This window comes from Crotalus tigris, unplaced genomic scaffold, assembly GCF_016545835.1.
Source record: "Crotalus tigris isolate CLP2741 ecotype Arizona unplaced genomic scaffold, ASM1654583v1 scf7180000018142.649072, whole genome shotgun sequence".
Classification (NCBI taxonomy): Eukaryota; Metazoa; Chordata; class Lepidosauria; order Squamata; family Viperidae; genus Crotalus; species Crotalus tigris.
In genome coordinates this window covers 222,885-244,097 of record NW_024096844.1, presented here as the reverse complement: position 1 = coordinate 244,097, position 21,213 = coordinate 222,885, and the positions used below count along the sequence as shown (strand labels likewise).

At 52.6% G+C, this 21,213-nt stretch overlaps 1 protein-coding gene across 4 annotated transcripts in view; it reads left to right on the top strand.

The window, feature by feature from the left end:
* The window catches only part of RXRA (retinoid X receptor alpha), a 94,210-nt gene extending 90,634 nt beyond the window's left edge, over nucleotides 1-3,576 (top strand). For all 4 annotated transcript variants that reach the window (XM_039348341.1, XM_039348339.1, XM_039348343.1 and 1 more), the window contains one exon: nucleotides 554-3,576. In XM_039348341.1, coding sequence (XP_039204275.1) covers nucleotides 554-701 — 148 coding nt within the window. In that variant the 3' untranslated portion in view covers nucleotides 702-3,576. The remainder of the gene's footprint in view (nucleotides 1-553) is intronic.
* Nucleotides 3,577-21,213: the final 17,637 nt, after the last annotated feature.

Sequence of the window (21,213 nt, the reverse complement as noted above, 5' to 3'; positions counted from 1 at the left end):
GATATAAAAAAATATTACTTAGTTTTTCAATAACTTATATTTAATTTTAATATTTTATAGATTGTATTATTTTTTCTTTTTCTTTATATTTTTTATTATTACTTTATTTTCTTATATCTCTTTTCTTCTTTCTTTCTCCTTATTCTTTTTCTTTTTAAATATTTTTTTTCTCTTTTCTTTAATATTTATGGTTTCTTTATATATATATATTATTGTTAATCATTCTATTAGTTGTTTAAGTAATGTATTTAGACTTATCTATGGTTTATACTTTTTTTAAGAATTTAAGAAATTTTAATTAAGCCTATATTCAGCTCTGGGAAGGCTGAGGGAGGGAGTGGGAGGGTTGGGGTGGGTTGGGGAGGGTTGTTTTTTTCTTGTAAAAATTTTAAAAATTTTCAATAATAAAAAAAAACATTAAAGAGCCAGCAATAGAATGAAGAAAAGAACCATTAATTGCCAGAGAAGGAGGCTGCCTGGCGGGAGGCCCTTGAAAAGTCTCCTTCTGAACAGACAGGTGGGGGCTGTGGTGACGCCCCTCCCTCTCTTCTAGGTTCGCCAAGCTGCTGCTCCGCCTGCCCGCCCTCCGGTCCATTGGCCTGAAGTGCTTGGAGCACCTCTTCTTCTTCAAGCTCATAGGGGACACGCCCATCGACACCTTCCTGATGGAGATGCTGGAAGCGCCACACCAGATGACTTAAAGGACGCTGGGCCGGGCCAGCTGCTCTCCTCAGCCCAGGGGGCTGCCTGCCACTGGGACCTCCGCTCTGAGACCCATCCTGCTGCCACCTCCCCCCACCACCACCATGGAAGGGAGGCCGCCTGCCCCATCCATCCCCCACCACCCCACCCAGGAATGTTGGCCGGGCTGGCTTGGCCCTTTGCTGCTTCCGCAGCCAACCTGCGTCTGAGGACAACCAGCTTTTGCAGGTGGAGAATGGTTCGAAGAGCAACTGCTGCCTGCTTGCACTTGGGGCCCTGCCCCTCCTCCATCAAGGCTTTGGGTCCCCCCCCCAGGTGCAGAAGGCTGAATTTACTCCAACTCCCTTGAAGGGTTTCAGGATTCTGTGACGCCGCCTTTGTTTAAGAACAAGGGATTGTGGGACACAAGGCATGTGTTGCCGGAGGGCGTAGGAGAGGCCGGGAGGGCGGCCCGCTGCCCCCGTAGAGAGATGGCACTTCTGGAGCAAGGCTGCCTCCTCAAGCCAGGGTGGGCAGGGCTACCAGCCGGCCTTTGCGGCCCCTCGGCTGCCCCTGCTTGCTTATGTGGGCAGACAAGGAGGGCAGAGTGTCTTTGCTGACAGATGGCAGGCCGAGCCACCCTGCGCAGGCTCTGGGGCAAGAGACCCCTCCCCATTCTTGCACAGAGCAAGAGAGCCGCCCCCTTTTTACTGGGAGGGAAGGAGGGGGGTCTTCGGGGCTCACAGGGGAAGCTCTGGCTTGTTGGGGGTTGGTGGGCATCAGGCTGCCCTGGGCTGATGCTTTGCGAGCGCCAGCACCAAGGGGCAGAGGGCAGGCTCTCTTGGGGGCAGGGGGAATGCCCTGGCTGTCTTCCCAGGGTCAGAGAGACGTGGAGCAGGAATGGGGGAGAAGGGGGGGGGGCTCAAGTTGGGTGCCAAGGCAGAGTCTGCCCTCACTGGAGCCCCACATCTGCCCAGGCAACTGCAACGGACACTGCAGGTCTGTCATTGAGGGAGGGAGGCCTGTGGCCTCTGCAGGAGTCCCTGCCCTGCCCTGCTCTGCCTAGAAGAGGGGTCTGGGTAGCGAGGCCCACCCCCCACTCTGAAAATAAAAGCTTGTCTCCCTTTTCAGTTCACCCCAAAAAGCACTCAGAGCTGCTTCCTCTGGGCAGGTTCGGGTGCTGCCACGGCTTGGCCTGCTCCTCCGTCTCCTGATGCCCAAATCGGACCGTCCAAGTGCGGCTGGGGGCCCTTGGAGTTGGGGGCAGCGCGTTGAAGCCTGAGCCGCCGATCCCGGCTGCGCCCCCCCCACCGGCCGGGCACCGGGAGCGCTGGCGGCGGGGGGGGGGCTGAGCTAGGTCATCTGGCCTGCTGGAGGGAGGGAGGGGCCGGCGGGGACGCCCGTTTCCCGACGGACTTCAGGTCAGCTTCTCTCTCCCTTCGGCGGACCGGCTGCCGGGCTTCTTCGCTCGCCCTCGGTGCAGCGGTGGAGCCCCGCCCGGCCCTGCTCGGCGGCTTTGGCTGCTGGCGAGGAAGCGGCAGACTTTGCTCCGGCCGCGCTCCGCGGCTGTACGTCGAGGCTCCGTTTCCAGTTTCGGGGGAAGAAAGCGGAGGAGATGGAGGAAGCGCGGCTCACAGACTCCCCCCCCCCGGGACAGCCCAGCGAGCTTGCCGCGGGTGGCTGGGCGTCCCATCGGCGCTTGCTTGTCGCTTCTCCTCGCCCGCCCCCCCCCCCCAGTTGGTTACCCTGCCCGGGGGGGGTGAGGAAGCCGGGTCCCCCCAGGCGCGGGAGACGCAACCTTTTGAACGGGGGTTTTTCCTGACTAGGAAAAGCTCTGCCTTCAGGAGACAGCTTGGGGGGGGGGGAGTTGCCCCGTCCCCCCCCCGTGTTGCCAGACGAGGGATGCAGGCACGAAGCGGAGTCGTGTGGGGCGTCCCTGGGGGGCTGCAGCCTCCCCCCCCCAGGAGTTTCTGCTCCGGGGCAAGGGAGTGCGCGGGGGGGGGGTGTGTGTGTCGGTCTCCTACACTTGAGGTGGCGCGATGCGTGTGTGTGTATACTTGTATGTAGTGTAGATATATGCACTGTACAAATCTCCTCATTCACATATGCATAATAACCCACCCGCCTTTGAGGGTTCATTTTCTGCTCTCCGTTCTCCGACCTGCTTGCTCTCCCTACTTCGCTTGCTCCGGGGGAGCGGGCGTCCTGCCACCCCCCCCACCCCGGAGCCGATGGCAAAGAAGACTGGAGCTCTGTAACCGGAGCAAAGGGGGACGCATCTATTTTCAGATGCCGGAGCGCCCGGGGCGGGGAGGAAGGGGGGCGAGCCGGGGCTTAGCCATTCCCGGCCTTTAGACGAAGAGGCCCGCCGGAGCTTGTAGCTGAAGCAGGCGATAAAAGGAAAAGGTGGAGAGAGAGAGAGAAGGGGAGCGAAATATCTAAGTGTCAATAAAGCTAAATATCTATTTTTGTACAAATGTAATTTTATCCCTTACGTATGCTTAATTTGGGGAGGGGGACCGCTTTTATAGGATTTGTCCTAAATCTCTCGTTAATATGCTCAGCCTTAAGACCCCCTCTGCGAAGCAAAGGACAAGCTTTCTTTCGTGTTGCAATCTTAAGAAATCACTTTGCAGCGAAGGGATGTCCCTTCCCTCCCCCATCCGGAGACACGCAAAACACAGCAACGTCTGGTTGCGCCCCCTCCGAGAGTCTTCTTCTTGCAGCATTAGCTCTACTGTGAAACCACGGCCCTATGTTATTGTTCACTAAAAAAAAATAAAGCTAATTAATAAAAAAAAAATCTGCTGGAAATGCCAGTATTTTGATGAAATGTATTAGGGTTGTTTTTTTAAAAAAAAAGCTAAAAGGAAAATATACGAGCGTGTTAAAGCACCGGCGTTCTGGTTCTCTTTTCTTTCGGTCGTTCCGCGCTGGCTTAAATTTGCCCCTCGGGAACCCCGTTTCAGTGTGTGTCCCAAACTTGACCATTTTAAGGCATGTGGACCTCAACTCCCAGAATTCCACAGCCAGCAACGCTGGCTGTGGAATTCTGGGAATTGAAGTCCACATGCCTTAAAATGGTCAAGTTTGGGAAACACTTAGAGCGAAGTCCGAGAACGTCTGTATGACAGGACACGGGACCCTGACCTGGAAACGGCGTGGAGGGTGAAGCCTCAGACCTCGGCTGTCACTCTGCTTCCTGTTGCTGGTGGTGAGAGAGCGGCGGGGCGGGGGGGGGGGTCCGCTGCACCCAGTCAAGCGGCAACGGCTGGCCCTCCTTTTGATTGATGGAGAATGCGGGGGGGGGGGAACATAGCGGCTTCTTACTCGCTTGGCCTCCCCGGGGTTTTTTCTTTCGGGGACCTCTTTGCATTGTGCAGCGGGGGAAATGACTCCTTCCACAGAACCGGTTCAGGATGGCAGCCGATGCCCCCAGCAGCAAAGAGCCCGAATCCCCTCGAAAGCCTCTGCTTGACGGACTTCAGAGAAGGGGAGGGGGGTCGGCTGTGGGGCTTGCCTGTGTGTGGCGGTTGCAAGAGGTCCCTGGAAGGCCAGCACAGCTCCTTTGTTGGCCCAGACCTCAGAGCCCCCCCCACCAAGGAAGGGGAATCTGGGAAGGCAGAGAATTGGGTGCTGTACCTTTTCTCCTCACCAATACTCGATTGATGCAGTGGTTCTCAACCTTTCTAATGCCGCGACCCCATAATACAGTTCCCCATGTTGTGGTGACCCCCAACCACTTATACATCACCGGGTGCCAGGGGCGTGGCCAAAGAAAAGGGGGAAAAAATGGCGGACAGCCTTGTTTGGCGACCCCCGTGAAATGGTCGTTCGACCTCAAATGGGGTCCTGACCCACAGGTTGAGAACCACTGGATTGATGGATTACATACCTAGAACATAGACTCCCAGGGCTGGAAGGAACCTCGGAGGCCTTTCATCCAACCAGCCCGCTACTCGAGGCAGGAGCCTTATACCATCCCAGCCAAGTGGTTGCCCAGTCTATTTTTACAAACTTCCAGTGATGGAGCACTGGAAGGCTTCCTTCGTGTCTCCCCTCCACCCAATCTTCCTTCTCTTCCTTAGGCTACTAGTCCTACCTAGTTCCCTCACGCATTCATCCTCCTTTCCCACCTGGGCTCCATCTGGGGCTCCTCTGCCCAGCCGGTTGCAAAGGATCCGGGCATCTTGCAGCAAGCTAGGAAACTTTCAAGCTCACTACGGGGTGAGCCCAAAGCTCCTTTGGTCCCAGGCATTCCTGTCAGGAAGGAGAACCAGCTGGGCAGCACAACAGGTGTGTTGTTTTGCAACTGCTGGACCTTTCAAGGTTGCTGTTCCTCAGACAAGAACAGCTGGGCAGGGATGATTCTTGCTGCCACCCAAGCCCCCCCCCTAGTGCTTTAAACACTATTTCACAGCATGACAGTGTAAACATAGAAACTGAAATGATATATAAGATTTATAAAGCCTTTACAATATATGCAGAGGAACACAGAAGTGAATAAATTGGGATTTAATTAACAGATAAGTTTGTCTAGGATTGTAACCTAAACAGTAAATGACAAATATGTGCCAAGGAATTCAAAGTGGCAATTAGCAAAGAGGCAACAGTTCTGCACAAAGGATCCACTGGGTTGAGACCTCATATTTCCCCCTTTTTAGACAGCTGCACCACAAACTCCATTTCATGAAAAACCCCAACGCTGCAAAATGTGCTCTGGGCTGCTTTTCTCCATTTGAGATCCCCAATTTTTCTTCTTCTTGCACGCCATCCAGGCATCCTAGTACCTCACTAAGAATCAACCAAGAAAAAGATCACTATCCATTTTAGAAAAAAGAACCATGTAGAAACAAAGGAAATGAACTACAAATCCTTGCGGCCAGTTTGGAGTAATTGGATTGCAGCTGCTCAGTAAATCAATAAATGCAGTATCAAGAGACAGCATTTCCACTTCAAACATAAGACAAAGCCCCCCGGGCCGCCTTCCGGGATGAACAGGGCTCTTTAGCAGGGGTTGCCTTCGGGCAGGGTCTGGCAGAGTCCTCGGACGGAGCATGGAGATGGGGCGCAAAGCGGACAAGCAGGTCCTTCTAAGACAGTTCCCCAGACACATGGACTTCAACTCCCAGAATTCCCCAACTAGCCGTATGCTGGCTGGGGAATTCTGGGAGCTGAAGTGCACTCTTAAAATTGCCACGGCTGGGAAATGCTGAGAGCGATCAGTTGCAGCTGTGCTGGGATCTCTTTGGCCCCAGCCAGGGAGGGCGAGTGCCATCAGTTGGCGGAGAAGCGTTGGCTGTCACATTCACGCGTTTGACAACATTTAGACGTTCACCTGGCCCTGAGAACTTCACAGTACCGGCGTACAGTTTAGAAATACATTGTAAGTAACAATAACGTCCATTTCTATTTTTCCCTGCATTTCCCCCCCCCCCGGAAATGACCCATCCCCAGCCTCGCATCTTCCAAAGCGGCGAGGGGGGCGTCCCACGGAGCCCCACCTTCGTGCCACGGCCTCCCCTGGCATGGACGGCTGTAAGGAGGACGGGCCACCCGACGGCGGCCCTAAAAGGGGTGGCGCGTGGCCCCCGCCCGTCGCGGGGCCCAGTGTTCGTCCTCCGGGGGAAGAAATGCATCAAGAGCCCCAGGACCGCGGCTGCGCCTGGGCTGGCCCGAAGAGGGCCGCCGAGGGGGCAGGAGGGGAAGGGGCAGCCCGCAGCTGCAGCCCGCTGCCGACGGGACCCGAGGGCCCAGGTCGCCGCGCGCGCTCCAGCCCCGCCGGGCCGCCCTCCCCCCAACCGGCCGAGATTCCTTCGAGGCGGGCGAGGGAAGAAGGCGCCGGGGGCCCGGTGGAAGCCGAGCAGCCCAGGAGGCGGTGGCGGGCACGGCGAGCGACGGGCCGCGTGGGAAGCGCGGAGCCTTCCCTGCCCGCGATGGGGACGCCGTCCGTCCGTCCAGGGGAGCACCGTGGGGAAGACCTCCCCCCCCCCCGCGGGGACCCCGAGAGCAGGGCGGGCGCCGCCCAGCCCGGCAGCGAGCGCGCCTTCCAGGGCGGCCCTCTGCTGCCCCCCGGCGCTCCTGCACCGCATCTCGCCGGCCAGGAGGGAGGGGCGGGCGGAGCCAGAGGTCCCGCCCCCCGGAGGAAGGCGGGGCCTGAGCGGGCAGTGGCGTCATGGAGGGCGGGGCAGCCGCAGGAGAGGCCCCGCCTCAGGAAGGGGAGGCGGGGCAGCTCCTTCACCCTCCCCCCGCGATGCCCCCTCCCGGGCGGGCTTTTGGTAGCTGCAGCCCCTCCGGCGGCCCCCCCCCCCGCGCGGGCTGCCCAGCCCCCCCCCCCCCCCCGAAAGCGGCGCCGCGTCCCGCCCAACCTGAGCGTTGCTGCCTGGCCGGAGGCCGGCAAGGAGAGGTCGGCCGGCCGCTTGCCGCAAGGGCGGCAGAGGGAGCCCGTCCTCCACGCCGCGCGCCCTGGCCCAGCGCGGGCTGCTCTTCCCCAGCCTGCTCGCGCCTGGCTCCCGGAGAGGCTGCCCGCAGCGGAGGAGCCCGCCCGGCCACCCGGCTCCCCTTCCCCGGCGCCCGGCCCGCCTTCGAGTGCTGCACCGGGAGAGGGGAGGAGCGGGACGCCCCCATTCAGGGCTCGCGCACCGCAGCTGCCTCGGCTGCCCAACGTCTGAAGCGCGGTCGGGCCACGCGTGGCGCAAAGGAAGAGGAAGCCCCCCCGAGGGCGCCCTTTCCTCTGCGGGCAGAGCCGCGTCTCATCTCCACGAGGAGGGGGGGGGTCACCTGCCTGTCTCGGGGTGCAGCCAGCCCGACGGCAGGCTGAAGGGCCCCGGAACGGAGCGGGGCGACTCCTGGTGTGCTCAGCCTTCGGCGACCCGTTCGCTGCCTTCTGGGCGTCCCTCCTGGGGCTGTTTCTGCACTGCGGTCCCAGTTCTGTCGTCTGAATTGCGCGAAGCACTTGCAAAGGAGAGGCCTTCAAACGTGCAAGGGTGTAAATCTTCTGGGGGTGGTGGGAGCGGTTCCCCTTCCTCAACCTGGCCCGGTGGGCCCCAGATTGCAAGGGGGAAGATGCTTCTGTCTCCACGGTTCTGCCTGGGGAAGGTTGTCTCCGTGCAGGGCTGGAGCGGACTCTCTTGCTTCTGGTGGGACCCCTAAATCTTGCAAGATGTGGGAGCTTCTATCTAGAGCAGCGGTTCTCCACCTGTGGGTCGGGACCCCATTTGGGATCAAACGACCATTTCACGGGGGTCGCCAAACAACGCAGTCTGTCATTTTTTCCCCCTTTTCCTTAGCTGTGCTCCCCCCTTTTATTCTATTGGCTTTCGAAAGCCAATAGAAGAGACTCTCTTGAATGGAGTCTAATTCTATTCGCTTTCAAAAGCCAGTAGGAATTGTCCAGGCTGTCTCTGCCCTGCTGAGCCCGCCAAAAGTCCCATTCTGCAAACGGTGCTGCACCAGTTGAGTACGACCGGTTGAGTAGTCCTTAACTTACAACCGGTTGGGGGTCGCGGCATTAAAAAGGTTGAGAACCACTGCTCTAGAGCAATTCATCTAGTAGGACAGAATCCGAAGGTTGCTTTCCCTTTTTAAGGGAGAAACAGGCTGCTGTTAACCAGAAGAACATTTAATTCAGTTCAAACTGCAGGGACTTGCTCCTGGAGGAGTGTCACAAATGGCCGGGTCAACATTTGCCCAAGAAAGGCAGCTAATAAAAGCAGCACTTTGCTTGAGTCTGGTTTTGGTTTCTTATTTTAATCTGTGGTTACATTAAATTCTTTTCTTGTTTCATATGCAATTTTTTGTGAGCTTTCTGGAGCATCTTAATAACTGAAAGATGGAATGAAAATGTTTGATAAATCAAACAAATGCTGAAATTCTCCACAAACCACAAAGTGCTTTGTGCAGCTAGTGCAAATGAACACGAAGCAGGGAGGGGAGGACCCAGCAAACAAAAAGCTTATTCCCTTATTCTGTCACAGTTTTAAAGGAAACGAGAAGACGCCAAAACATGAGCAAAGAAGAGGTTGCATAAGGTTAAGTTCTCAGCAAGGGCAATTCTTTGGATTCCTTGGTGCCTAGACCTAAGCACCATAAATATTACCGTAGTTTAGCGGAACATTGGAAGATTTAGAATAGAATAGAGCTGGAAGGGACCTTGGAGGTCTTCTAGTCCAGCCCTCTGCTCAAGCAGGAGAACCTATACCATCTCAGACAAGTGATGGTGAGCCTTTTAGAGACCAAGTGCCCAAACTGCAACTCAAAACCCACTTTTGCATTGTCGAGTGCCGGGTGGGCGTGGCCCATTGGGTGGGCATGGCTGCAGTGGTAATGGCAGACTGGGTGGGACTAAAAAGTTCAATCAATAATTCCAACTTTACAAGATCTTTTTTTTTTTCCGCAAGAAGTTGAAATTGACTGATTGAACCTTTTTTGTGCACATGGTGGCAGAGGCCTAAAACGAAAAGGTTTCATAAAACCCAGCTGAAGGCCTAGGAGTGGGGCGACAGCGTGCATGCCCACAGAGAGGGCTCTGAGTGCTGTCTCTGGGACCCGTGCCTATGGCAAGGTTCGCCACCACTGGTCTAGTCTCTTCTTAAAAGACTTCAGTGATGGAGTGCCCACGATTAATGGAGGCAAGCTGTTCCATGATTTTTTCTGGCTCTTTATGCATCTTTATTTGCATGGTTTAACACAGAGGTGGAGTGGAGTGGAATTATTTGTTCAGTATCTGAAATCCAGCCCTGGCAAGTGGGCAGAAGAATCACAAAGCGGCTGAGCTTTCTGGTGAACGAGGCAGCCCTGGGAAGGGGCTGGGACCATTCCAAGGCTCTGGGCAGCTGTTGTTGAGGACGCGGGGGAAGAAGGCCGATGTGCAAACTTTTGGGTCTTCCAGAGAATTTACAACTTGTCCTTTCTGTTTCTTTCGGGGCCTCCTGTGAAGAGTCTCCAACTCCTGCAAGTGGACCTCAGGGAGGTGATATGATACTGTGGGGAAAAAACGTAGGATTGGAGCAAAGTGTTGATTCTTGGGAAGCTTATGGAGCAGATCTGAAGGAAATCCCTCTAACTTTCCACTTCCTTGATTGAACTGTATTTTCTTTTGTTTGGCTTTTTATTTATTTTTTACTCTTCTAGCCTTTGCATTGGATTGTTTCCCCCCAATGGGAATAGTGTGATGCCTGGAGCGCAGGCTGGATGGAGTCCAGGCTGCCTTGTCATTAATGACCTTGGCTAAGTGGGGCAGGAGAAGATAATGGGTCTTGCCAATGTGCTAATCTAATCAATCAGTTCTTAACATTTACACAGAAAGAGGTGAGCGCAAAGCATGGACTAGCAAGTGGCCAGGAGAGCAGGGCTTCAGTTTTCCCTTCCTAGATCAGAGATTGGGTTGTAGCGAAGCTGCAAAGGCAGCCCATCTCTTCCGGACTTCTGGAGCACCGTCTGCCCTGATAGCAACACCAGGCTTGGAGGAAGTGCAGGAGGAGTGGGAGTTTCATGCTGATGGGAGTGACTTCCAAATGGGAGGGGTGCAGATGGCCCCCCCTCTGCAAAAAGGGGCAGCTTCCAGCCCCTCCCACAGAAAAAGGGGGAGGAAACTGACCAAAGAGTTTAGTCACCTTGCATTGCCTATGTAGAGGTCTCCCAATTGAAAGCTGGGTCCTTGCGGGAATTCTTGGACTGGAACTTTCCCCCTAATATATTCTATTGATCTGGACTCTCGGATTCTGGTCCAGGGATGCTGGCTCTGTCTAGTCTAGGCTACAAAATTGTAGAGACAGAAGGGGAGGTGGCGGCGAAGAATGGCCCTTGGTTCTTCAACTAATTTAATGAAAATAAGGACTAGAGGTTACATGGTGGCAGTGTCCCAATATCTAAGAGGCTGCCACAAAGAAGGGCGGCTCAACCTATTCTCCAAAGCACCAGAGTGTAGGATAAGAAACAATGGATGGAAACTAATCAAGGAGAGAAGCAACCTGGAATTAAGGAGAAACTTCCTGACAGTGAGGACAATTAACCAGTGGAACAGAAGTTGCCTTCAGAAATCCTGGGCACTTCATCACTGGAGGTTTTTAAGAAGAGACTGGACAGCCATTTGTCCAGAATTATATAGGGTCTCCTGCTTCAGCCGGGGGCTGGACTAGAAGACCTCCAAGGTCTCTTCCAACTGTTATTCTATTATTCTCAAAGGGCCTGGTTAGCTGAGAAATCCTCTGTGTTTGAGACAGAAGAGGAATAAGTTCTCGAACTAAAAAGAGGCATCTGAGGGGGTGGACTAAGAAGCCCTTAAGGAAGAGGCTTTTTCAATTCCAGCAGAATCTCATCTTCTCCGTCCCTCAGACAGATGTGTAGATCTATATTCTCACTTCTGCTGTAGAAAATCAGTTTCTAATAAATTAAAGACATCAGTTTACATCTATTCCAACAATATTTTTATTAAAAATATCCACTGAATTACCAGCTGAAAGCAATTTCTGAATATTATTTACATTCATACACATTATATATTCTTTACATATAGTTTTGAGAGAAATTGCATGAGAAAAAACAATTACAAATTAATGCAGAAATGAAAGAATCAGTGAAACACGCCAGGATGATCCAGGTTAGGTAATGAGAGCTAATTGTCTGACAATTGTCTGGACTTGGTGGGCTCCCAGCATCTTGTGTAGAATCACGTCTGTATGAACGTATCATCTATTTTGTAGAAGATCTGGAAGAAACTATGCAGCAGCAGTTTGTTGTAAACAAACAAAATCGTGGGCGCTCCATCACTGGAAGTTTTTAAGAAGAGACTCTCAATGCTGCTAACGTCGGATGTTTCTGCATTGACAACAGAGGGAAATGGAGCCCTCTTTTACCTTTTGCTTTTAGAATTAGATGATGCTGGGAGGGGGGATGTGAACAAGAGTCCAGCTAGACCAGTGTTTCTCAACCTTGGCAATTTTAAGGCATGTGGACTTCAACTCTCAGAATTCCACAGCCAGCAATGCTGGCTGTGGAATTCTGGGAGTTGAAGTCCACATGCCTTAAAATTGTCAAGGTTGAGAAACACTGAGCTAGACATAACACACCAAACCTAGTGTGAGAAACAAGGTTATTGTAACCAGAGCGGATAAGGAATTGGCGGCTGGAGAGCTGGAGAGGAAGCCCACTGTTTCAAGCTAATTGGGGAATGTGATTTATGACTGTTAATTGGAGGAGGGAATTGTGCTTTGATACTATGTGCTCAGGGGAGGGGAATTCAGTTTTTGGCTTCGATTACACACTGTCGATGTTATGCTACTCAAAATAAAGATTCTTTAAGGTAAATAATGCCTCAAAGTTCTTTTGAAGAGTTTCATCTGTCGGAACCATGACAAAGACTGGACAGTCACTTGTCTGAGATCGTATAGGTTCTCCTGCTTGAGCGGGGGGCTGGACTAGAAGACTTCCAAGGTCCCTTTCAGCTCTATTCTAATGCTTGAAGACTGGTCTACTTTGAAGGGCTGACACCTTAGGACCTCTTGTTGGTTGTCCTAACCTGGTGCTTTCTTGGTTGGCCTGCAGGTCTTCTCACTGATTCCCAACCGGTCATGAGCCAGACTGCCACGCCAGGAGAGGACTGGCTTAGAGCTTCTGAGATTGGCCACCATCATACAGTCAGGCACACAGGCTGCCCCAAGTCTTAGGGTTGACCTAAACTGAGAGCCGGTTTGGTGTAGTGGTGGAAGTGCTGGGCAACAAACCAGGAGTTGGTGAGTTCTAGTGCCGCCTTAGCCATGAAAGGCAGCTGGGGAACTTTGGGCCAGTCACTCTCTCTTAGCCCTCCCCTGAAGGGTTGTCGTTGTGGGGAAAAGAGGAGAAGGAAGGAGTATTAGGTATGTTTGCTGAGTTTATATTTAAAAGGCAAAACCACCACACTGGAATAATAAGAATTCAGAAGATCCTTTAGAGAGCTTGAGGTCACCTCCTTGCCCAAAGTGGGGTTCCAAATGGAGGCATGGCTGGCGCCTGTCCCACCCTCCGCAGGCGCCTCTGCAAGGGAAGGGAAAGCACAAGAAGGGCTCCTGGTATTTTATGCTTGATGTTGTTATTACTATTTGAGGTTGGCTGATGTTCTTAGCTTGGTGAGGGGCCAAGAGGCGCTGTGGGCTGCCATCTCTTTTCTAGCTGGGCAAAGTGGAAAAGGGGCCCAGCAGCGTTGCCTTCTTGCACCGAGATTGGCCTGCTCATTTGCCCAGTTACTCAGGAGTAGAGCAAGGCCGTCCAAACGCCGTGGGAGAGGGTGGTGCCATGGATCAGCACCCTGTGCAGGAACCCCTCCTTCCTCCCTCCTTGTGCGCTCAGCGATTCAAGGCTGGCTTGACACCGTCAAGAAAGTACACATCTGGATTCCTTTTTCCTCTTGATTCACAGATTCCAGAAACCAATCCTGTAATATCTGCCCCCCCCCATCAGACAATCTGCTGTTCATAGTTTCCCAGTTGCGTCATCCAGCTCGACTGAAGCTGCCACTGGCTGGGGAGCCTCAGAGCCACAAATGCAGTTGCTTCTCTTCAGGAAGGAGACGGGCTGGGGTGGCTTCCCGCCATCTGGAGAGAGGAAAAGAGCCACACCTGGGCAGTGGCCCCCTCGGCTTCTGCATCTTCCCTGCCAGCCCCAGCAAAGTCAGCGCCTGTCAGAATCCAATTATATTTCATCTCTAGTTATCAATCATAAAAAACCCCATTTCTGCCTTCTATGGATTCTGTCATACAGTGAAGGGAAGGGGGTGAACAAGGGGGCTTTATGGCCCTCACTTCCTTCGGTACACTTCAAATGGACTGAATGTGTGTATCGCCAAAAGGACTAACCATAACAATGGGGCTATTACCTTTCATGTAGTTCTCTCTGAAGTCTCCATCCAGCCGGCAGTAAGGAAAAGGGGGTGGGAGCGTAATGCCTGAGACTGTCGCTGGAAGTAGGGGGTGATTGGGTGGGGCTACTGGGGAGCCCCTTAAAACCTTGAATGGGAGAGCCTGGACCCCAAGTCCTGTCTAGAACGCCTGCAACCATTTTCTCTTAATAAAGGATGCCTGTTGGAAGAATTATTCCAAGAGTTCTGTCTTCTTAAGATGCAAAGTGGGGTGGGTCCTTACAGTGCCCAGCATCCACCTGGGAAGCGGAGCCCTTAAGAGAGCTCTGGTGAGGGGGGCAATGGAGCGTAGAGCCGGATCTGGGTGATCCCATTTGAACACTGGATCTGTACCGCACAAAGAGCATTGCCCAACCTCCAGAAGCGATACGCTCTGGAGCCGCACTCACGGTGCCGAGGCACAGTCCTCCGAGCCAAACCAGCCCGATTAAACCTGCAGCCATTTAATCCCAGCTACGAGGAGCTTTTATCCACATTTCAGTCCTGCATAAATGGGAAGCAAAGGCTCTCTGTGGGGTGAACCTTCCAGGTTGTGAAAACCCAAGGTGGAAGTTGGCCAGCTACGAGGGGAACGAGACCGACTGACCGACTGACTGTGGGGTTGCCCTTTGTCCCAGAAGATGAGAAAAAATTGGGCTCACCTCTGGCTGATGCCCAGGTGGACGGACAGCACCTCAGTGGCCTTGCTGGTCCCCTTGGCAGGCCGGAGCTGGGTCTCCCCAGTGGCCCAGTGGCCAGAGACCCTGGGCAGAGGGATTCAGCCCCCCCAATGAGGCTCTGGGGGGTCTCCCCTGCAGTGTCCCTGCGTGGGGTTCCCTGGCTAATGGGTGGGTCACGAGACTGTGTGTTTCCCCCACCAAGTTCCGTCCACACAGACACATCAGGGCAGAGGTGAGTTAAAAGAAACAGGCAACTTGCCGTGAAACAGCAAATACAATTTAAAGAAAAGAACCGTGAAGCAAATGAACTCCTTTTGATTTTTTAAAAATGAAATATTTAAAAGCCTAATCAAGAAGGAAAAGTAGGAAAGGAAAAAAGTGAAGAGATTTAGAAGCCTTATATAATATTTTATTTATTTGTATCCTGCCTTTATTATTTTTACAAATAACTCAAGGCAGCAAACACACCTTCCTCCTCCTGTTTTCCCCACAACAACAACCCTGTGGGGTGGTCCGGGCTGGGAGAGCGCAAGTGGGCCAAGGTCAGCCAGCCACCTCCCGTGGCTCAGGGGGAGCTGGGACTCTGCCCCCTCCAGCTTCCTGGCCTGGAGGAGACCAAACTGGCTCTCCATCAACACTGCAAAGTAACCCCAAGGTGGTTCTAGGTATTAGGATACTTTATGGCAATTGAGAACATCAGATCACCTTAAAATCAAGATAATGTGCAATAGCTGATTATAATGGCCAGGGTAGCATAAATCAGAAATCCAATCCAATCTAAAAATTCTACCTGAATTTAGCAAGTTATAGTGAGACAAAATTTTAAAACATTACATTAAAAGAGGCAAATGTGTACAAGCCCATATGTGCAATTATAATCAAGGAAGGTTTTCTGGGTCAATTCCTTAAAACCAGTGGTTCTCAACCTTTTTATAGCTGCAACCCCGGTCGTAAGTCGAGGACTACCTGTATTTCCCTGCCCGGGAATGCCGCGTATGCGTGGTGCCGCCCCCTGCGCCGGCCAAGGCATAGCTGGCAAGGGGCGGCGGCAGGCAGGCCCAGGCGCTCCCGGGCGGCAGCGACAGCGCAGGGCGACCACCGGCTGGGCCACCAGCTGGCCCAGCCCAAGGCAGGTAAGGCAATCGCCGGGCCCCACGCCTACCAGCAACCCTCCCTGCGCCCGACGGCCTCCCACCTCCCATCCCAGGCCCTCTTTTACTTACTTTTTAGTTGCTCAGCAAGGAGGGAAGCTTTGCATAATGTTCGCCTTGCAGCATCGTTTGCAGACTGGGGCTTTTGGCGGGCTCAGCAGGGCAGAGACAGCCTGGACAATTCCTATTGGCTTTGGAAAGCCAATAGAATTAGACTCTGTTCAAGAGAGTCTATTCTATTGGCTTTCGAAAGCCAATAGAATAAAAGGGAGTAGCACAGCTAAGGAAAAGGGGAAAAAAATGGCGGAAAAAATGGCGGACTGCGTTGTTTGGCGACCCCCGTGAAATGGTCGTTCGACCCCAAATGGGGTCCCGACCCACAGGTTGAGAACTGCTGCTTAAAACGAACCTTCTCTTAATAAAGGAAGGGAGCGAAAGGCTGCCCACACCGAGGCTGAGTGGGGCAGGAGGGGGCTGTGGGGGGTCGAGAGCCTGATGGACAGACGGCTTCTGCTCCCTCTGACCGCTGCTGGGGGAGGGGCTTGTGCTGCTCCTGCCCCAGAGGGTGCAAAGGACTTGCTCTGCCCCCAGGTCACCCCTATGGAGACCTTTCCTGAGCCCCACTTTTTGCAGCTGATGGAATGGGGGGGGCACTCTGGCTCTCCCCATTTCAGTGCAGAGCTGGGTCTAATTCTTTCCAAGATACCCGATGCCATGCCACTGGGTGCCCAAGACTGGTGTGGCAGGGGCCCCAGGAAGGAGAAGGGGCCCAGGGCCCTGCCACCTGCAAGCCATCTTCCTCTGGGTACTTTAAGTTTCCACACAGAGCTAAAGGCGTCGCGGGGGAGATTTGGGTGGAAACATTTCCCTAAATGATCTCAGGAAACCAAAGTCAGGGTTGAGCTGCCTTCCTTGCTTCTCTCAGAGACTTTTCCCCCCTTTTTTAAGAAAACAAAGCACGGTGAATTTCAAGGAACCCGGAGAGTGGTGCCATTTGGCAGAGACAGGCCTCTCTGTGCTGCTGGCTGGCTCACACGCTCGGCCTGTAACATGGATGCTTGACAACCACACGATTCTCGGTTCAATGGCATTGCGAAGCCAAGCTGGCAACTCTGAAGACAGCCTTTGCAAGCTGCCAAATGTTCAGAAAAGCCGTGAAACAACAACCGGAGCTTGTGAGGAAGGGAAGGAGCAGGAAGCTGTTTTAGGAAACTTTGCAACCGGACAAGCTGTCCAGCTCGCTTACTCCAGTAAGACAGCTGCTGCAGGGCTGGTTTCTTTTATATCTTTTGGTTTGCACACAATAATCTTTTCAGGGATTAGATGGCTCCAGGAAAGAGGGCAAAAGCCAGCCATCAATTCTCAGCAGCATAAGATGTACCGTTTCCTTCAAATCTGAACGGCACAAGCAATAAACTGATTAAGAACCAGGGCAAATAAATGCCTTTCTGCAGGGATAAGCAAGACACCCCCTTGGGGAGCATTCTGGGCATGGCTGCTGTGGGCGAGAAGGCCTCGGATCTGCCAAGGGGGCCTCTGAGGAGAATTAGCGTCCTGCAACTGAAGGAAAGACTCACATGACCAGCGAACTAGCCTTGGTTTGCCCCCTGGGAGAGCAGGGGTGCCAGAAGGCCTTCAGGACCAAAACATCTTCAAGAAAAGTCTTCCATCCTGAGCTCAGTGTCGATCCAGTGGAAGCCCTTTGGCTCCAGAGGGGAAACCCACCAGATATCAGAAAAAGAGTCTCCTGATAGAGCTCACAGAGGTTGTGACTGAAATTCCTCTCCATCCCTCACCGCCTCCATTCTCACTGAGTGGCCTCCTTCTCCAGGTCACGGCCGGACCACTCCTGGGAATTATTTCACAGAATACCAGGCTGGGAAAGGCTGCTGCGGCATGGAATGAAAACCACAAATGGTCCTGGGGACGTTGTAAAGCCTCTCACTGGTTTAAGGTATTTCCAGAAGTGATCTGTGCAGCTTTCTCCTTGACTTCCATGCAGGCTCTTAGTCCGGCTCTCACTATGGTCCGTCAATAACAAACTCCTTGAATGGTTTGGATGGAAAAAAACAACTGTAACCAAAAATTCAAGAGGAATGGAAATGTGTTTTGAGTCAAGCTCTCCAACTCCTAGGCTCCCTGCAGGCTTAAGGTTTCAGGGCTCCAAAGGTCTAGGGAAGCTCTACGTTTCGGAAGCTCAAGTGGAAACACCACAAGAACTCAGCCATTCAAGGAACGTCAGGCAAAAATGGGGACCTGAAAGAATAGCTGGTGAAAGTTTCATCAACATTACTTGCAAAGGAGGCTTTATGTTCACATTCTAGAGGTAGTTTGCCTCTCGCTCCAGAATTCCTGACTTCCACCAAATGTTCCACGGCTGCAACTAACGTTTCTTGGAGTGTCTTGTGCGGCGAGCAGCCATCTGGCAGCTCAGAGTAATCTCCGTCTGCCTGATTCGGTCAGCCTGCAACTTTCGCTTGGACGCAAACCTTCCCATCGCAGAGGCTCCCCAAAACGGTTTTCTAGGGTTTTCCATTAGCAACTCATTTTGATCACTGCCTCGGCAATGGGAGCTTTGCCTCCTGCTGCATTAATAAGTTCTAGACTGCCGATTCTCAGCTGTGTCAGGGCACAGGAGGGCACCGTGAGAGGAATGCAAAAGCGCATCGGAGAATTAAGCAACTCTGGGTAGAATATTCAGTGACCCCAGGAATTTGTAAATTGATATACATTTACAAGCAAAATGTTCTACAGCATTTTACACCTTCTAAGTTTAATATGTGAAGTAGAATTTAATTGACTTTCTGTTTTCTAATGTCTCCAAGTCTTGTGAAGCTGTTACCTGATTTAAAATACAGCAAGAAGACTTGCTTGCAATAATCTGCAGGTATAAGAGAAAATAGGGCACACAAATTTCAAATATGCATTAGTGTTCATGCACTATCCTTTTTGTAAATCGGGTAGAAACAAGGCTAAATGTTTGCTTTTAAACATCCAGATGTTATAGACCAGAAACAGAGATGTGGATCTTTTAGCCTAGAGCTGCTAAGCAGCCAGATGCTCCCGGCTGAACAAATGTGGCTTCCAGTCAAGTAAATGGTACAGCTGGATTCCCAGATTTGGCAGGATCCCCAGAGCTCCCCCTTTGCACAGAAATCCTGCTCCAGGAAACTGGTGGCCTCTTTTTTTAAAAAATCTGAAGTGGCTTCTCTCAGCCCTTATCCAGAAGCTTGGAGACATCTGAGGTCCTTTCCAGTGAGGGCGACAGAAGCGGCCCCGCAGACCTCCACAGCTCAGGTCCCATCTGATGACCTCCATCCTGCTCTGTGCACCTTCAACTGTTGAAGACCATTGGTGAATGCTGCATTGCTACAAAGAATCAGATTCTGACCTCAGATAACACCAGGGGAAAGCGCCTCTGGGCAGCCATTGGAGCGGAAAGCCCAGGGTGGCAGTCCCAGGGAAGTGCAGCTGCCGTTCGTTTGCTGCTCCTACAGGAATTGAGCGTCATCCGGTGGAAACGGAGGTGTTGCAGTGGTCCCCGAGCACCCTCCTTGTGTAGAGTGAGCAGAGTGTGCAGTTGTGCCTGTGTGACGTGCGTGAAAAAGAGGCAGGGCTTCCTTTGCGCAGACATGGGCATCAATGTGCAGAAGCCTTGGGAGGGAGCGAGGGGGGAAGACGCTTGAATTCTCCATGCTCTGCTGAAGGCTGTCCAAATTTTCCCTTTCCCTTTGTGACAGGCGACGACCCATCTTGCAGCAAATCCCACATTTCAGAGTCTCAAGGTTTCCCAAGGTTTCTCTTCCCCCCTTGCTTTTTGGCGGATTCTTGATGCCAACCGGGCAATGCAACACAGGCTATGTTGTGGTGTCACCAGTCGGAGCTTAACTGGGCCACGATGCTGGGTTCCACTTGTTTCGGGGCTGTTGGGCCCAGTGAAACATTTTGGCAGAAAACTCACGCTCGGTGGTAGAAGCATCACGTGGGGCCCTTGGGGACCCCAGGCCTTCCTTGCTGTTCAGAGCTGAAGCAAAAGCCCCTTTTCAGGGGAAGCAGGTTCACAGTCCATCTGCCTTTCGATGAAACACGTTTGTCTGCAGAGGGGCAACCAGACGCTTCTGATCCTTGTGATTTGGTCATTCCTGGCGGCAGACGTGAGGACAGGCAACACCAGGCAGCATGCGCATTTCCCAAACTTTGTGCGCTTCACCCAGACCTGGCCCGAGTGCACCTGGCTCAGACCGAGGAGCTGTGAGGTGGGAGGCAGCAGAGAGCATGCCGGGGCGTTGGCCACGGCACCAGTGCCAAGTGGAGGGAGGATGGCTGTTTCAGGATGCCGGGTGTGAACTCATGCGCAGCAGCAGAGAGACATAAGAGAGGTGAGCTGGTGAACAGGCCGTAGGGAGGGGGGAGAGCACTTTCTTCTGGCCCTTCTTCACCATAAGATCCTCTCGATCCCTCCATAGGCTGAGTAAAAAAAAAAGTAAAAAAAAAGTCCCAGGTTTCCTCTCTCGTCTGTCCCCCGGAGATTTTGGGTTACTTGAAGGCTCCCACCACCCGGCTCTTGGGAGGATCCATAGACTCGTCTCCGCTTTGGGTGCCTGGAGAGTGATGGCCACAGCAACGGAACCGCTTTTATTTGTGCCGCCTCTTATTTTAAACCAGATGCTTTCTACAGTATCATAAGGGCTTGTGTTTCTGAGCAGGAGTATTTTTTTTACCATCCACGTGGCTCCTATTTCTTGTGAACTGGTGCCTTTCAGTTGCTGAAATCCCATCACAGGAATCATCCCCTCCCTTCTCAGTTAGGTCCGTTGAATCCTGCATATCTTGAAAAGAAGCTCATTAATACACTGTAGCAGTGTGATATACAACACCCTAAGTGTAAGGACCCACCCCACTTTGCATCTTAAGAAGACAGAACTCTTGGAATAATTCTTCCAACAGGCATCCTTTATTAAGAGAAAATGGTTGCAGCCATTCTAGACAGGACCTGGGGTCCAAGCTGTCCCATTCAAGATTTGAAGGAGTTTCCCAATAGCCCCACCCAATCACCCCCTACTTCCAGCGACAGTCTCAGGCATTATGCTCCCACCCCCTTTTCCTTACTGCCGGCTGGATGGAGACTTCAGAGAGAACGACATGAAAGGCAATAGCCATTCTTATGGTTAGTTCTTTTGGCGATACACACATCCAGTTCCTTTGAAGGGTACGGAAGGAAGTGAGGGCCATAAAGCCCCTTTGTTCACCCCCTTCCCTTCATTGTATGACAGAATCCAGAGAAGGCAGAAATGGGGTTTTCTATAATTGATAACTAGAGATGAAATATAATTGGATTCTGACATAGGTTTTTAGCCTAAGACCTTTACTTCAAGGTTTGGATTTCCACCTTCAGAACTAACCCCTGATCATGCTCGACACTTTGCCAGTCCTGTCGAGCACAACTCTTTCCTGAGCAAACTGACAAACATCTGCCACCTCCCTGCTCTCCTGCTCCCTAGAACGGGCAGCCTGGTATTCTTCCTGCTGTCTGCTTACTCTCAAGGAACGGCCATGTCATCACCCCGAATCAACACATTTTCAGAGACCTCCTTGCAATCAGCAGTTTTTCGGAAGTTGACTCTCATTGTTCATAGCTGAGGACACAATTCTGTGGACCCTTTTGGCTTTGGTTCCTCTTCTCGCTCTCCTCTTGAACTCCAGGGCCAGACCCCATTTGCTCTCCCTGACGACATCCTGAGTGGAATAGATCCTTTGTGTGCAGAAGATCCTTGCTTTGATTCCTGGCATCTCCAGAGATGTCTTGGAGAGATCTCGGATGAGGATGATG